General features: G+C 48.2%; 1 protein-coding gene and 1 long non-coding RNA gene across 3 annotated transcripts in view; one reads left to right on the top strand and one right to left on the bottom strand.

The window, feature by feature from the left end:
- The window catches only part of cdk15 (cyclin-dependent kinase 15), a 26,394-nt gene extending 13,294 nt beyond the window's left edge, over positions 1-13,100 (top strand). The window contains exons 9-15 of one of the 2 annotated variants that reach the window (XM_042336421.1): positions 172-292; positions 1,881-1,974; positions 3,095-3,158; positions 4,587-4,635; positions 6,430-6,569; positions 11,907-12,032; positions 13,066-13,100. In XM_042336421.1, coding sequence (XP_042192355.1) covers positions 172-292; positions 1,881-1,974; positions 3,095-3,158; positions 4,587-4,635; positions 6,430-6,569; positions 11,907-12,007 — 569 coding nt within the window. In that variant the 3' untranslated portion in view covers positions 12,008-12,032; positions 13,066-13,100. Of the gene's footprint in view, positions 1-171; positions 293-1,880; positions 1,975-3,094; positions 3,159-4,586; positions 4,636-6,429; positions 6,570-11,906; positions 12,039-13,065 lie in introns of both variants that reach the window. The other variant, XM_042336422.1, reaches the window with a different exon arrangement.
- On the bottom strand, positions 11,772-17,212 carry LOC103176841. The gene is made up of 2 exons (XR_487629.2): positions 17,114-17,212; positions 11,772-12,009 (listed from the first exon to the last, which is right to left on the bottom strand). It is a non-coding gene; the product is annotated as an uncharacterized LOC103176841 (long non-coding RNA).

Below are 17,212 nucleotides of genomic sequence, written 5' to 3'. Positions count from 1 at the left end.
TGCACAGTCACTACACTCAAATGTAATTCCTGTAATACACTTTGAGGTGTCTGGACAATGTGACAAGGTGCTACATCAAATGCAAAGATTATTAACTTTGGGGTGATTGGGAGTTGGGGGGAATGTGAGCCATGGGGAACCTGCCTTTTTTTCATCTTCGTCTGTTCCCAGGTTTGGCGAGAGCCAAGTCTGTGCCCAGCCAGACCTACTCTACAGAGGTGGTGACCCTCTGGTACCGACCACCCGATGTTCTTCTAGGTGCCACTGATTATTCCACCGGCCTGGATGTATGGTGAGGAGAATCGGTAACTTTCAGGGCCATGAAATCTGTAGGAAATGCTCCCGTTGTAACCAGACTGGACAGCAACAGACAGAGAGCTGGTGAATGAAGAGGCCAAATAGTGACACAGTCAAAAGTCTGTACAACCTTAAATTGTAAAGTGGTAATCGCACAGTCAGTGGGTGAAAATATTCTTTTGAGTCGGGGTGGGTGCTGGGGGGTGGGGGGGCTGAGCTGAGCCATACATCCTGACTGTTTTACTGAAGATTATGCTGTGTATATGTCCTGGCACTGAATTCAACACCCGCTCACTCAACTCACTGACTGCTACGCTCGCTTTACATCACGTCCCACTATACAGTGTGGAGAGCAGCGATCCTCTATGGCTTCAACATTCCAATCGCCAAACTTTGGTGAGCTGTAACTTCCCGTGGTGTAGTGGATCGCATGCTCACCTCGCAATTGAGAGGGCCTGGGTTTGATTCAGGGCAAAACCTTAAGACAAGTTTCCTTACTCCACACGCCTCTGTTTACCTAGCAGTAAGTAACAATCGGGTTGTGGTCAATTGGCAGATCGCTTTCTGGGGGTAATAATCCCTCCAAAAAATAAATAAATGCATTTGGTCACTCAATCTATGATTGTTTGTGGGACACTGCTGTGCGCAATTGGCTGCTGCGTTTCGCCCGCAAAAGATATACAGTCAATTCACTTTACAGTATATACTATGAAGCGCTTTGAGACGTCACAAAGACGTGATAAGACACGATGTCAAAAGCAAGGATTATTATTATTGCTATTATGAAGTGAGACCAGGAGGACCTTGCCAGCCTTGATTGAGAGGCTCACTGATCTGCTGCAGCGGTGAGTGTCCCAGCGAAGGCAATGAGTTCTCCCATTGAGTATCAACCCTGAAGGCCTCCGTGGACTTCATGGTAGTCACTCACAGGGACTTTCATTGTCTTTGAATCATAACATTTTACAGTGCAGTAGGAGGCCACCGGCCCAGTTGTGTCTGCATCCACTTGGTCTTGGTTTGAACTTAATGGATTTCATTTGTCTTGTGGCCTATTTGTGTAGAGTAAAAATCTACAGGCAGCCATGGAGTGAATGAGCAAGTTATTTGGGGGATTGTAGACCTGGTTATCGGGGAGGGAAACTCCTTTTTTCTAATAGTTTTGTGAGATTTTAATGACAGGCAGCAGAACCTCGGTTCAACGTCTCATCGGGAAGCTGTCATCTCTGACAAGGCAGCACTCTCCCAGCACTGCACTGGAGTGTCAGCCTGGACTGAACACACAACCTGTAATGATTCTCAATCCACAACACTGGTGGATTGAGTAAATTGTTTAATCTCAGATCAGACCAATCCAATACTTCAACCGTAAACAACCCGCCCCTGATTCCCTTCCCAGGAACTTTTTATACATCTTGCTTGCATTTCATTGGCGTTTTCTTGATTGCTTTTTGCTTCTTAAAGGCAAAACCTCCTCCTCCGCGTTCGCCTGACTGAGCCCAACTGACAATTTGACAGCATTCCTCCCTGAGGACAGGAGCTTGTCAGTTGATGTGAACAGTAGTAAGGCAATGTCTCTTTTCCAGGGGAGCAGGATGTATATTTATCGAGATGGTTGAAGGATCTCCAGCCTTCCCCGGGGTCTCGGATGCCAATGAGCAGCTACAGAGGATCTGGGCGGTAAGAGGACAATGAGAATTCCGCACACGTATACCTACATGTGGGAATTTCCTTGTGCCTGGAATATAACACTCACTCTCTTCCCTGGAGGGACGCACTCTGCTTACCTAATTCTGAAATACATTTGGCATGGAGTACCCCAAAGTGTGTTTGGCGGTAACTGCTGAGTTTAATCAGTGAAATCCACACAGCCTGCCATTGAAAGCACTGTCCAGCAAGCTTCCTGCTGCTTGTCTAGCAAGGCCCACCCAACCTTTAGAGATTTGGGTTTAAGTCCAGTCCTACCCGAGATAGTGAAAGTCTCTGACCAGGTCACTGGTAGCTCACAGTTTCATGGGTCAACAAATGAGACTGATCCAATCCCACTCCCTCGCAGTGAGGCTGTTTGATACTGGCCAGTGTGGAACGCTTGATCAAGATTGATATCAACCCCTGAAAACTCTGATCTGCTCAAGGCACATCCCAGCGAAACTTCCTTCATTATTTTTGAATAATGCCGTTGGTTCCTTTACGTCCACCTGAACAGGCTTCAATTTAACTGGAGTCCTGTATCTCAGTGGTTAGAGCACTCGCCTCACAAGTGAATGCTTACTCCACACGCCTGATAATAATGCCTCAAGAAAAAAAAAAAAATGTGGTCACTCAATCCACGACTGTTTGTGGGACACTGCTGTGCGCAATTGGCTGCTGCATTTCGCCCACAAATATACAGTCAATTCACTTTATAGTGTATTCTGTGAAGAGCTTTGAGACGTCTAGAAGACGTAAAAAGCGCTATATCAAATGCAAGGATTATTATTATTAAATAACTTCTCATCCGATTTAGGGGCTTTGAGACGCCTCAACTACATGATATGGCTCTGTATCAAATGTGAGGAATATTTTATTATCCAAACGACGGCACCTCTGACAATGCAGTGCACCCCCAAGCACTGCATTGAAGTTTCAGCTCGGATTGTGAGCTCAAAAGTCCCCGACACGGGGCCTGAACCCACAAGCTTCTGGAGCTGCGGATTCTGTTGTGAGGACAAAGCATGTGGTTACTCACAGGTTCATGTGTTTGGCTTTGGGTTGGGTTAGGCTTGGGCTCGCTCGCTGACGGGTTGCTATTTGTTGACAGATCCAGGGCACGCCAACCGAGGAGACCTGGCCAGGGGTGTCCTCGTTACCCAACCACAAGCCAGGTAACTACCAGCTCCCATTGTATATCTCTGCACCCGGGGTCTTGGGTATAGTGGGGAGTGCGGGTGATGTGGGGGGGGGGGGTGCGGGAGAGTAATGACAGGGAGGTATCATGGATTGTGCAACACGGTGGGGTGGGGGTTTGCTGTCTGTGGTGAGGATTCCCCATCCTCACTTGTGCTGCTCTTAAAGGGAGTTCCCTGCACACCGCTTGAGGGGGCACAATTGCCCCTTTGCTCCCAGAACAACATGGTCCTGAAAGCCCCCTTTGTATCACTCTGCACTACAGAGCAAACCAGAGGGGTTAGGACTGTGTGGTTCTGGGGGCAAAGGAGCAATTGCTCCTGCTTGTTCAGGAACCCCAGCCCCCCTTCCCCCACCCCCGCTGCCAGCTCAGTTAAAGCTGATATCACTCTCCCCCCTCCGCCCCCCACCCCCACCCCCTTTCCAATTGGTGTCTCACTTCCCAATGCTCTGTCCTCGGGTGTCAATGAGGACACGTCTAAAAGTCAGACAAATGGGCCCAGTTGTTAGCGATGGCTTCACTTCATTGAACAGGGGGCAAAGTTCACAGGGAAGTGAAGGAATAAAGTGCTTTCGGGATGGGTTAACCTGAGGGGGAGGGGGGTTAAGGGGGACGATACAATCACGCCCCTGGAGTGGCCCCCTTTTGGGTGCTGCATTTAATCAGACAATGATCCCCTGACCCACTGCGCCTGGAAAAGAAAAGTAGCGGGGAAGGGGAGGGGTTGGGTGGGAGGGAGAGAGAGGAGGAGGGGCGGACTGCACAGTGTAAAAGGTTCACAATAAAAGTTTCAGCTCCTCACTGTCTGCACTGAGAACACAAGAGGATGAATGAGTCTTGTTTGAGCTCACCAGACCGTGCAGAAAGGCTGGAGGGAGAGAGGGAGCAGCTCTGATCTGCCGACCTCCACTTTGACAAGGCAGTTTGAGACGGGCCTTATGTCTTGCATGCCACAGGTCTCTGTGTTCCTTGTGGGGGAGGGAAGGGGGGCACGGTGGGGGGATGGGGGGACAATGGCGGAGGCTGAAATCTCCCCAATCTGCCCTAAACTCCTTTGGAAATGGGGAGTGTGTTTGAATCAGGATTTTGCTACATCCTCGCTGCAGCGTGTGGCTCCCTCATCATGGACAGTGCAACGGGGAAGGAGGAAGCATTAAGGATGGGGGGTTGGGGAGCAACAACCGCTCAGGCCAACAGTGCCACTCCTGTCTCTCAAGATTAAGACTAAGTGGAATTTGAGGTTTCTGGTCCCAATGGCTTTGGGACGTCCTCCCGACATGAAAGATGCTATACAAATGTAATTTTGTTGTTGGGTGAGTGGGGTCAAGAAACTGGCACAAGATGCTGTTAGTCAGCTGTTTTCTCTCTCTTCCTCTCTATTTGTCTCTCTCTATCACCCCCACAGAGCACTTTAGACCTCATCCGCCTCGCAAACTGGGCCACATTTGGAAAAGGTAACAATAACTCTTGCAACTGATACAGAGCCTTGTCACACCGTCGCAACGTCTCAAACTGCTTCACACTGGAGAGTGGAGTGACTGCATGTATTTTGTGGGCTTGTTTTGTGGGTAGGTGCTTTATAACAAGAAAAGGAATGGACAAGAGCCAGGGAAGTTGAAGCATCAAATGTCCCAGCCAAGAATCTCAAAGGCAAAATTGGCCGTTCACCCCGCGGCTCCTTGTGGGACGTTGCTGTGTGCAAATTGGGTCGGCTGCAAAATACACAGTTGCTACTGTTTACAGTAACATCTTGTGAAGTGTTTTGAGATCCAGTAAGCAGGCTTGATGGGCCGAATGCCCCTCTCCTATTTGTAAAGTCCGACGTACAAGAGGTGTAGTGACTCTGGTGTTTTGCAAACATATTTGGCAGCCAGTTTGTACACAGCAACATCAAACAAAAACAGCCATGAAGTGAACGACTGGTTTTATTTGGGGGATTGTTGGCCAGGACACTGGGAGAAACTCCCTTCACCTTTTCTCAGAGTGTGTCATGGGATCTTTAACATCCCCTGAACAGACAGACAGGACCTCGGTTTACTGTCTAACCCAAAGGGTGGCACCTTATCCTAATGTCAGCCCCAGAATCATGAATTCCACTTGACATTTCTTTAAGTTGAGGGTAATCAATGCGTGGAATGGGTTGTCGGGAAATGTGTTTGAGCTAGGGCCCTGGACTCATTTAAAAAGCGACTTGATCCAGGGATGGGGAACGGTAGAGTATGTGTTCTGGAAGGGTGAGATCTTGTGAGGCGTTTCTGAACCTTGGTGACCTCTGAACTCTCCCCTCTTGTTCCTCCTGTATTTCAGGAGACAAAGGTCTTGTGGCCTCCAGAGCTCTGTAGTGACCGTTCGTCCAAACTGGCCATCAATTTCCCACTCACTGTCCTGGTCTTGCTCGCTCACTCGCTCGCACACACTCACAATCACCCAGACAAGTACCCCGTTCCAACGAAAAGGAAATATTTTATTCTTCTTGAAAGAGACCCTCTTGATGGTTGGTATACTTACCCCAGTGCGGTTATTCTGCTCATAAAATATTCAGAGGGATGATGACAGGAGGAATGTAGTTTGGGTGACGGACGGAGACTTCCCTCTGGAGCTGACAGATGTCTTCAGTGACTGACGCAGTTCCAAACTGGCTGAGTAAAGCTGTACTGCCACGTGTGGGGGGGGGGGGGGGGGGGGGGAGGGGGGGGCACGGATCTTGTGAGTATTAATAATAATAATCCTTGCATTTGATATAGCGCTTTTCATGTCTTCTCGACATCTTAAAGTGCTTCACAGAATAGACTGTAAGGTGAATTGACTGTATATTTGTGGGCGAAACGCGGCAGCCAATTGCGCACAGCAGTGTCCCCCAAACAGGTGTGGATTGAAAATGACCAATTTATTATTGTTTTGTTTTGGAGGGATTATTATTAGCCGTGTGGAGTAAGGAAACTTGCCCAAGGTTTCGCCCAGCCAGGAATTGAACCCAGGTGTCTTGCTTGCAAGGCGAGTGCTGTGCTCTAACCACTGAGCTACAGGACTCCACAACAGGACTGTTGTGTATTTTCCACAACACGAAGGCGTACGTGTATCTCACACAAAGCACTGCCGCTTGCTGCCTCCCTCACGCTCACTGCCCTCACCTGTACTGATGGTGATGTCCTGTAATGTTGCCCTTACCTGTACTGATGATGATGTCCTGTAGCGTTGCCCTCGTCTGTACTGATGATCTCTCTGGTTACTGTTTGTTGCTTTTCCAGGTTGGGACTCGTTACCAAAGCAGAGGATCTGACGTCAAAGCTGATCGAGTGCTGTCCCCGGCGGCGCATACCGGCAGAGGCCGCCCTGCAACATGAATATTTCAGCAGCCTCCCTCCGCAGCTCGCCCAGCTCCCAGACAGTATGTGCCACTCTCTTTTATCTATAGAACCACAGACAGCAACGACCACCTGGCAGGAGGCCAGTTGATCCAGTTATTATTGCACCTCTGATGAAACGATCTGAGCCCAACAATATTCCTTAGTGCTGTTCATGTCAGGGGGGGCATCTCAACAGCATTTCACAGGATTTTTGCTGAAAAGTGTAAGTGACTGTATTCTGTAGGCGAACCAGCATAGCGAAGTCCCACAAACAGCCTTAGAGTGAGTGACCAATTTTTATTTGGGGGTTGTTGGCTCTTTACAAATACTGCCATGGAATCTTTAACTTCCACCTGAACAGGCAGACTGGACATCGGTTTACAACAACAACAACAAGATTCCATTTATTGAGCGCCTTTCACGGCGGGAGGACGTCCCAAGGCGCTCTACAGTTGAGAGGCTGAAGGCCCGGCCACCGCTGAAGGCCCGGTCCCAAGGTTTAACGGCTCATCCGAGGAATGGAGGAATGATGGCACCCCTGACAATGCAACACCCCCCCCCACCCCCCCAGAACTGTATTGGAGTATCAGTGTGTCAGCGTTACTCAGTGGTAGCACTGTCACCTAAGAGTCAGAAGGTTGTGGAGTCCTGTAGCTCAGTGGTTAGAGCACTCGCTTTGCAAGTGAGAGACCTGAGTTCAATTCCAGGCAGGGCGAAACCTTGGGCAAGTTTCCTTACTCCACACGCCTAATAATAATCCCTCCCAAACCAAAAACAATAATAACTTGGTCATTTTCAATCTACGACTATTTGTGGAACATTGCTGTGCGCAATTGGCTGCCGCGTTCGCCCACAAATATACAGTCAATTCACTTTACAGTGTGTTCTGTGAAGCGCTTTGGGACGTCCTCCCGACGTGAAAAGCGTTATATGAAATGCAAGGATTATTATTTGTGGGTTCAAGCCCCTCATCAACTCCAATCACTCCAATGCAGTGCTGGGGGAGTACCCCCCCGCGATCACATCACTCTCACCCTCGCTCGCCTCCACTGGCTCTCCATCCCCCAGAGGATCGAATTCAAGATCCTCATCTTCACCTACAAGGCCATTCACGGCCTTGCTCCCTCCTACCTCTCTGACCTACTATCCTCCTACTTACCTGTCCGTACCCTCCGTTCCTCTGGCTCTGGTCTGCTCCACATCCCCCGCCCCAACCGCCCTACCATCGGTGGCCGGGCCTTCAGCCTCTCAGCTCCTAGGCTCTGTAACTCTATCCCCCAGTGCCTTTGCCTTACTTCCTCCCTTTTCTCCTTCAAGGCCGGTCTCAAGACCTTTCTCTTTGACCGTGCCTTCAGCTCCCCTCTCGACTCTCTACCCCCTCCTCGCTCTCTGCCTTCCCTCCCCTCACCCTGACCATTTCCCCCCTGCTCGGGTCCTAACCCAACTGTAGAGCGCCTTGGGACGTCCTCCCGACGTGAAAGGTGCTCTATAAATGGAATCTTGTTGTTGTTGTTGTGGTGGTCTTTGGATGAGACATTAAAGTGAGGTCCCGTCTACCTGTTCGGGTGGATTTTAAAGATCCCGTGGAAAAGGCTGGTGTTCTGGCCAACAATCCCCCAAATAAAATGGATCACTCCGATCCATGATTGTTTGTGGAACATTACTGTGGGCAACTGGCTGCCGCATTTTGTCCACAAAATACACAGACAATCCACTTTACAGTATATTCTGTGAAGCACTTGGAAACGTCTTAAGGCGCTGTATCAAATGCAAGGATTATTATTTTTATTATGTTATAAAAGTCCCAGAGTGGACATGAACCCACAATCTTCTGAACCCAAAGTGCTACCAATTGAGCCAGGTTGACATCATAATCCCCAATCCCTGCCCTTTCCCCAAACCCTCCAAAACCCTTCCTATGCATGTGCCTTTCCCTTTAACGCCAACCTCCTCTTCCTCCCTCAGTTTCCATCCAATTAAATGGAATTTGTCAGAGCAACAGGGCTCCCATCTGAGACGGTAATAGCAAACAATTATTGGAGTCAGCGTGCCTCCACACACGGGAGAAATGAGAGTCTCAGAGCGCGGGGAAGAGAGCTGTCATTTGCCGTGATGCTTTCTTACCTGTCAGGCTGTTCAGGAGCTGAACGAACACTGCAGGCGAAGAAATGAAAGATGATCATAGTGCCTGACACAGTCTTGCTGGGCAAATCCTCGGTCACCTTGCTCTCTATTGCCACTTGGGGGAGGGTGGGTGTAGAGGTGAGATATAACCAGTGATCATTTCTATCCATCTCTCCCTCCTTTACTTGTTGTGCATTTCACATACACACCCCTCCCTCTCCTCCTCTCCCAACATTAATCTGGAATGAGCCGTTTTAAGATGAAAATTGTCTTCCGCTTGTTAATTGGGATAATCAAAAAGTGGGATGACTGATCCATATAAAGGATGGTTTGAGGTGTGGGATGGCGGGGGGTGGGGGGGGAATGTTGAGGACAGATCTTGCTGCCCAGGGCCCTCTCAGTTGCCCCCCCCCCCCACCCCTGTCCCATTTGTTTCACTGGAAACTTCTTTGATGTTCTGTCACTGTGGTAAAGATGCTGTTCGCTGTCATTCTCACTTCACTTCTTGATCTCAGGAATTTGCTGCAGAAAGTCGATAAATAGTCCTCGCTTTTCTTATATATAATCCTTGTACTTGATGTTTCATGTCCTGAGACGTCTCAAAGCACTTGGCAGAATTTACTGTGAAGTGACTGTGTGTTTTGTAGGCGAACGCAGCAGCCACTTTGCTCAGAGCAGTTTCTGCACAAGCAGCTGTGAGTTGAATGCCCATTTATTGATGGAAGAGGTACAGCAAGTGGGAGCTACACCACTGTCGTGTGGATAATGACACATGAGGGGTGGTAGGTTCACTAGTGAGACAGTTGTGTGGCGAGTGTTCGCCATTGTAACATTGAAGGTTTGTGTGTTCACCACTGTCACAATGAGGGTTTGTGTGTTCACTACTGTTGCAATATGTTTAAGGGCGTCACCATGGTTAAATGGCCATTGCAAAGCACACCTGCACTCCGCGTAATTATAAATTTAAAGCCTCTGGTGGAGAATATTATAGAGAGCTGCTGGCATTTCCTTATTCACCAGTGCAGCTGTGAAGTGGAGTTAGAGGAGCCTCTGTTTATTGGTGGAGTTATTTTTTTTGGTCAGCCACATACGGACACCCATCACCATGCTCAAGAATATCCAAACCAAGCTGAGAATTCCATGCATCCCACCTACACACGGAAGTCCCAGAGATAGATTGTTGGAATGGAATGTGTAAACTCTATCCCTGGAGGAACGCATCCTGCTTACCTAATTCCAGAAAGTTTTAGGCACAGGTTGGCAAGAGCCAAGGCTTGGGGACCCCAGAGCGTGTGTTGGGGTAACTGGTGAGTCTAACCAGCTAAATCCGCATAGCTTGGCACTGATATTGCTGTCCAGCAAGCTTTCCCGCTGCTTGTCCAGCTAGGACCGTCATACCTGTTAGGGCTTTGGCTTGCAGGGTTAACAGGAGCTGAGTGGGAGGATTCTGTACCCCAAGCCCTGCCATGAGCAAGTGCTGTCATCAACAGTGCCATAGAATACTGTGGACCCACCTGGCTCAGTAACTGGACTTCTGAGACCGCCACAGAAGGCTGGCTCAATACGATATTCCGTTGCCAGGTATGTCATCTTGGAACCAGTTCAGCTCCAAGGAGACTCTACTCACCCTTTCCCTCCCCCCCCCCCCCCCCCCCCCCGCCCAAGGAGGATAGATAGATAGATACGTGGAGTGAGAGGAGTCTCTGTTGTATGTAAGTGGAGATTCAGCCAAAGGATGGCACCTCTGTCAATGCAATCCCATCCCCCACCCTCAGCACTGCAGTGGATGTGAGTTCAAATTTGCGATGTGTGTCTCAGAGAGCAAGAGTGCTACCAGCTGAGCAGTTGGCTGGCACGTCTCAATGTGGAATCTGAACAAGTTGCACCCTGCTCGTAAGGAAATCAGTCAAGAAATGTGGCAAACTGGGCCCTGATTTTGACTGATTTGGAGACTAATGGTTCTTAAAATAACAAGTGCGGCAACTGAGCTGGAGCCAAGGAAGAGAGAAGAAGCGGGATGTACTGTGGGATATCTGTCAGGAGTAAAGGGGCCCAATTAGCCGGTGAAATAATGAATAAGCAATGGATGTGTTTGGCTCCAGTGCTCATTACCAGTACGGATGAAAGAGAACAGAGCTGACAAATGAACAGTCAGAAATTTACATTCCACTCCAGATGTGCGCTGCAAAGGGTGGGTGAGGGTGGGGGGAAAATCTATTTATTCTGAATGTAAGTGACGGGAATAATTACACTGGGTGAAATGGCAGGTTGATAACTGGAGTTGTAGAGGCTGCTGCTTTTGTTCAGGGAGAGCTGCAATTATCAGCCCGCTGCAGAGGAGTTTGCAGAGGCAGAGTGGAAGGTAAAGGTTGGTGGGAGGGGGATGGGGTGGGAGGGTCGTGGCAAGGGGGAAGGGCTGGGGGAAGGCAGACGGGACCTCGATTTATTGTCTGATCCCACTACTGCATTGGAGCGTTGGCCTAGACTAAGTTCAAAGCGGGGTGGGAGGGGTAGTCATTGAGGGAAGGGACCTTGGTTTAACGTCTCAACAACATCAACTTGCGTCGATACAGTGCCCTTCACCCAGAGACAGCAACTCTGGCAACACAGTGCTTGGAGTGTCAGCCTGGACCGTGTGTATTCAAAGTCTCGAATTGGGTGAGGATGCTATCAACCGAGCCAGGCTAGCGACACCGCTGTTTGAAACAGAGCGTGTGCTCCTAAATGAGCTTGGCCGGTCTCACCATTACGGTTCCTGCTGACCAACATGCTAGCATGCTTATGACAGTGAGCATCAGACTGCCTCCTTGTCCTCCCCATCATTGGTGGGTGAGCTTTCAGCTGTTTTCTCCCTCCCTCTCTCTCCCTTGAAGCCCATCTTTAAGATGTATCTCTTCGACAGCGCTTTCAATTATCGTCCACCTGTGTGCCTTCTGTCTCCAACCCTCCCTGCCCTCCACCCCTCTTGATTCCAGCCCCCAGCTCGGGTGCAAACCCTTCACTGTCCAGCGACTTGGGGCGTCCTCCTGACGTGAAAGGCACTGTATAAATGAAATTTGTTGTTGGTAGGAATTACCCTGTGGTGCACCTCATGACGGTTCAACAATCACAACAACAACTTGCATTTAGATAGTACTTTAGTTTGACTCTGATCCAGGTTCAACATGGTAAAACGTTATAAAAGCATAAGTTGTTTATGACTGCCTCTAGAGGCACTGTAACGCAAGACTTTTTCCCCTTTTCTTGCTCCATAGTGGTTTCCATCTTCACCGTGGCTGGCATACGATTGGAGCCGGAAGCACGGAATGCTTTCCACCCCTTTCGGAAGGAACGATGCAGCTCCATCCTGGCCTGACCCTGGAGGAGCAGACGATGACAAGGTCAGGGTGAGAGTCTCTTTGTCATGGATTCACAACACAAGCTGCCCTCTTCTTCCGCAAATAGGGGGCAGTGAAAGAAAGACAAGAAAGCTGGATCAGATGGCACTCAGACACCACATCTCCTTGGCTGTGAACGAACCCCTTTGCTCTGTGAATTGAATAATCATAATAATAATCCTTGCATTTGATATAGTGCCTTATCACGTTGTTGAGACATCTCAAAGCGCTTCACAGGATATCACCCACAAAATCCACTTAAAGTCAATCCACTTTACAGTATATCCTGTGAAGCTCTTTGAGATCTCTTGACGACTTGTTAAGGTGCAATATCAAATGCAAAGATTATTATTATAGACATCTGACTGGCATTGCATTGGGTCCATTATCTACTAATGTAATCTTCCCTAGCCCTGCCATGTTCATATTAGAAGTGGGCAGGGAGTGAGCTACTCTACTTTCTCCCCCCTGTGAGAAAGGCAGGAGTGGGCTCCCCCATTCACACATGTGTCAATGAAAAATCATTTGCCACCAACCCTGCCAGGTAAACGTAACATTATGTTTGCTGACAAGATCGCAGATTGGTTTGGATGAAATTCCTTCAGCCCATCTGATCTCAGCCTTCCAGAACACCCACCCTCCCCTCCTGCAACGCAGCATTGAGCTGCTTTTTAAACAGGTCATTAAAACTGAGGTCCCATCTGCCTGTTCAGGTGGACATTAAAGATCCCATGGCGCAATTTGAAAAGGGAAGGGAGTTTCTCCCGGTGTCCTGACCAACAGTCCCCAAATAAAATTGGTCAATCATTTCATGGCTATTTGTGTGTCATTGCTGTGTACAAATTGGCTGCTGCATTGTCTACAATATCAGTCAGGTCACTACACTGCCCAGTAAAATCCTGTGGAGTGTTTTGAAACATCTGAACCGCATGATAAGGCCTGTATCAAATTCAAAGATTATTTTTACATAGAACCTCTGAGCACTGGACAGTTGCCTGAGCGCCCGATGTAATTACAAATCTCTCTTGTTTCCCAGGTTAATTTTTACTCCGAATGAAGTTTACATTGGCACAAACAGGAAGGAAGGACACGCTCCGTTTGACACTCAGTAGTTCTGTGTGCAGTCGATCGTTGTTTTCTCTCCCTATTCCCCCTCCTCCCCCCCCCCCCAAAAAAAAAGACCATCTCATTGAGATCACAGTCGCAACATCCTGAGGCTGTCATGTACCCAACTGTGTCTGACAAATAACGGCAGCCCTGTATCAAAAGCTTTCATCTATTAGTGGGAGAATCTTGCTATACATTTGGGTTTAGGGACTGGGAGGGGAGAAATTTCCTTTGTTGCTTTTGTGTCTTGACACAATACAGAAAATCATCACTATGTCTTAAGAGTATCTAAACCGGACTGAGAGTTCCAAATATGCATGTCACCTACACAAGGAAATTTCCCCTTGTCTGGAATGGAATACTGTTACTCTCCCTAAACGGATGCACCCTGGTTTCCTAATTCTGGAGAGTGTTATGTGGGGTTTGGCAAGAGCCCAGGTTTGGGGACCCCAGAGTGTGTGCGTTGGGGAATGCCCCTGTGAAACACTTTGGGACATCTCAAAAACGTGATAAAGTGTAGCAAATGGAAGGATTATTAGCATTATTATAATGGGGCTGGAGGAACATCAGTGGAGATAGACAGTAACCCTGGATGCCTATTGGGAGGAGTAACAGAGTCTGACAGCAGGACTGTCAATCATTCCTGTTCTGGTGACTGATTGACTGAGACGAATATTTAAATTCGCTTTTTAACCTAAAAACATCAAGCTTTTCAGAAATTCACCCAACCCATCATCGAAAAAGAGGACAAGAGTCAGATATGACCACGGCAGTGAATTTAGACTCCTTTCTCGAGGAAAATATTGTGAGGGGAGAAAAGGAGTTAAAAGACTTTCCAACAAGTGAAGCTGTGGAACAACTTACATGGAACTTGACAGCACAGAACAAGACACTTGGTCCAATTATTCCTTATGAGTTGTGCTTTTTATGTCATGAAACTTCTCGAAGAGCTTACTAGGAATGGAATGGGGCCTGAGCCCGGGTGAGAGATGATAATTTTAAGCTCTGAGTTACTTCCCTGCATGAAGAGCGATGTATAAATACAAGTTGTTGAGATGGCACCTTTCACGTCGGGGTAACATCCCAATGCGCTTCACAGGATATAGCTTAAAGTGTGGTTTGTGGGCAAGTATAAAAGGGGATAAGAGGACTGAAGAAGCAGTCAAGGAGGTAGGTTTACAGAAGTTGTTTGAGCAACAACAACAGAAACCTGCATTTTTATTCAACCCGTCACATAAGCGCTCTGGGACGCTACTCTGCGTGGGGGGTGTCACTATATAAATGCAAGTTGTTATTGCTGAAGCATAACATCTGGGTGATGGTGTCAGACAGTGAACTGGGATGGGGGAGGAGGAGTGACTTTCGGTGAAGGCATAGAGGTTGTCAAAGCAGATTGGGAGTGTGTGAGGTGGAAGGACCTGGTGGGAAGATACCAGAGAGAGAGAAAGAACCTGTGGAGGAAAAAGGCCGATTTCTCTCAAAAGAGCACTGTGAATGTAGTTTTTTCCCCCCCCTAAAACCTTGTCAGGGGGAGTGGAAGAAGAGGGGTTGAAAAGAAGAGAATGTTCCTAAGCAGGGCAGGGAGCGTGATGTACTGAATGTTCTGGCAGAAATTTCCAAAAACCTGCCCTGAGGGGGGGATCTCACGGACATTCTGTTCTTGATGTGATTATGCAGTGGACCAGGGTTGGAGCGCTGCGCAAAGCTGGACTAACTGACGTTCAGACTCCCCACAGTCGTGAGGAGGGAGAAAGGTCACTTTTACTTTTGAATCCATTTCTGGCTGTGCCGTTAGGTGTTAGCTCCGTCTAATTATCCGTCTTCTCTCTCCATGTGGGGTGTCTGTAATATTGAGGACCGAAAGAGCTCACTCCCTGCCTCTTGCTTTGTGCATCTCTATATTATATCCACCATAGCGCTGAATATCTTGTGCATTAAATAAAAGGTAAGCTTGATGCCTTATTTATCTCGGAATAAGCAAACCATGGTAAAAAATAAAAGTGCCAGTATTGGACCAGGGTTGTTTTGTTTTCTTCATTATCCAGTTGGTTGAAAATGAAGACTTAACATTCAAATTCTGTGCTCACTCCACTGAGCTGCTGCTCCTGGGATGGCTGATCGACAGAAGGAGTGGCACGCAGAGCATCAGAGTATGGGCATTTACTGTGACCGCCCAGCCATCACTGGGCAGGTCTGTGGTGAGATTCCTGTCCCCTGTGTCCCCGGGTTCTAGATCAGAATGCATTGGGTGCCTGCATTTTGAGTGTGTCTTGAGACGAATGTCTTTCTTCAGACCTACACAAGATTGTCCTCATTCCTCCCCTTTACTTTGAACTTGCCAATTTGTGTGTCAGCCTGTCTCTATTGGTAACACTCTCGCCTCTGAATCAGAGGGATGTGGGCTGAAGCCCCACTTCTGGCCTTAGAACATATAAAGTCCAAGATGCCACTCCAAAGTAGTGCTGCGGGGGAGTGGGGAGATGCCTTCTTTGTTGGAGATGCCGTCTTTCGGATGAGACGTCAGATCGAGGTCCCATCTGCCTGTTCCAATGGAGTTTCTCCCGGAGTCCTGACCAACAATCCTCTAAGTAAAACTGATCACTCCCTCCATGGTTGTTTGTGGGACATTGCTGTGTGCAAACTTGCTGCTATGTTTCGCCCACAAAAAACAATCACCACACTTTACAGTATATCCTGTGAAGCACTTTGAAAAACATCTCAACGACGTGATAAAGGGTTGAATCAAATGCAAAGATTATTATTATCCATCTGTAGGACCTAACACTGATTCCACCTATTGATGTACTTGTGGATTGTATGGAGCCATTTGGCTGGCATTTTCTGTCTCTCTCTCCTGACACCTTTCACTGCGGCAAGTTCCTGAGATGTTGAGGGTCGGAGGGTGGGGAACATGCTTGCAATCCACTCGGATTTTTATTTTTCGGAGTTAAAAGATCAAAGACGGGGGGTGGACGAGCTGGTAAAATATTAACCAAGCTGGTTACTCCTGGAGATTAGATGAGCTCCGTTCCTTTGATCTTGTCCTGTCCAATAATCCTGTCTGAAGGAGGGTTGGGGGGAGAGGCAAAATAACTGGAAGTTTGGACTGAATCCCGTGTGGAGTTAAAAGTGGACCCAGTTGGTACATGCCAAAGACATTCTACCAGAGAGAGAGGAGAGAGCTTTCTAACCATGTGAAGCACATCCACTGAACAAACAAAATAAATAATAATAACCTTTGCATCTGATATAACGCCTTATCACGGCATCAAAATGTCACAGGGTTGACTGCAAAGTGTAGTGACTGTGTATTTTATACCTGTAAATAGCCTTGAAGTTAATGACCAATTTTATCTGGGGGATTGTTATGGGACATCAGGACATTGGAAGAATCTCTGTTTGAATAGTGCCATGGGATCTTTAACATCCACATAAACAGGCAGACGGCCATTGATTTAATGGCTCATCTGAAGGATGACATTCCTGACAATTACTGCACCGGAGTGTCAACCTGGACTGGGAGCTCGAAAGTCCTGACGTGGGGGCTTCAACCTACAAACGTCTGACTCACAGACGAGAGCATTATCCACTCAGCCAACCGAGACTGAATGGGCTGAGGTGAGGTGAGCTCCGTGTGGAACATGAGTCAAGGAGCTTCACCAAGGTCACAAAGGAGGTTTGGATGAAGAAGGCCCTTTGGCCCATTGATCTCACCCACCCTCACCACCATGTCCATCTGTGAGCTGAGATGATGATTGCTAGTAGACTAGCAACCTGAGAGAGAGAGAGAGAGAGTGAGGGTTTGGAAAATCGCAACTAACTAATTCACTTGCTTCCCACCAGGGAAGATGGGAGCAGAGAAAGGCTGGAGCCAGAGATGCTTGAGTTGGTTACGTTAACAGTGGTGGGCTGTGATGAGCTCTCACCCAGGAGGTCCCATAGGCTGGCTTGTCTTTGCCACTTCGTCTGTTTATTACCTGTTGCCATTGTGATGTTGCAGCACCATTGCACAGGCAATGTCAAGCTCATTGCTCTCTACTGTAGTGATGCATTTCCTGCAGCCAGGATACCCTCCA

The sequence above is a fragment of the Callorhinchus milii genome, unplaced genomic scaffold, assembly GCF_018977255.1.
Source record: "Callorhinchus milii isolate IMCB2004 unplaced genomic scaffold, IMCB_Cmil_1.0 Scaffold6, whole genome shotgun sequence".
Lineage (NCBI taxonomy): Eukaryota > Metazoa > Chordata > Chondrichthyes > Chimaeriformes > Callorhinchidae > Callorhinchus > Callorhinchus milii.
This window is presented reverse-complemented; position numbering and strand designations above follow the sequence as displayed.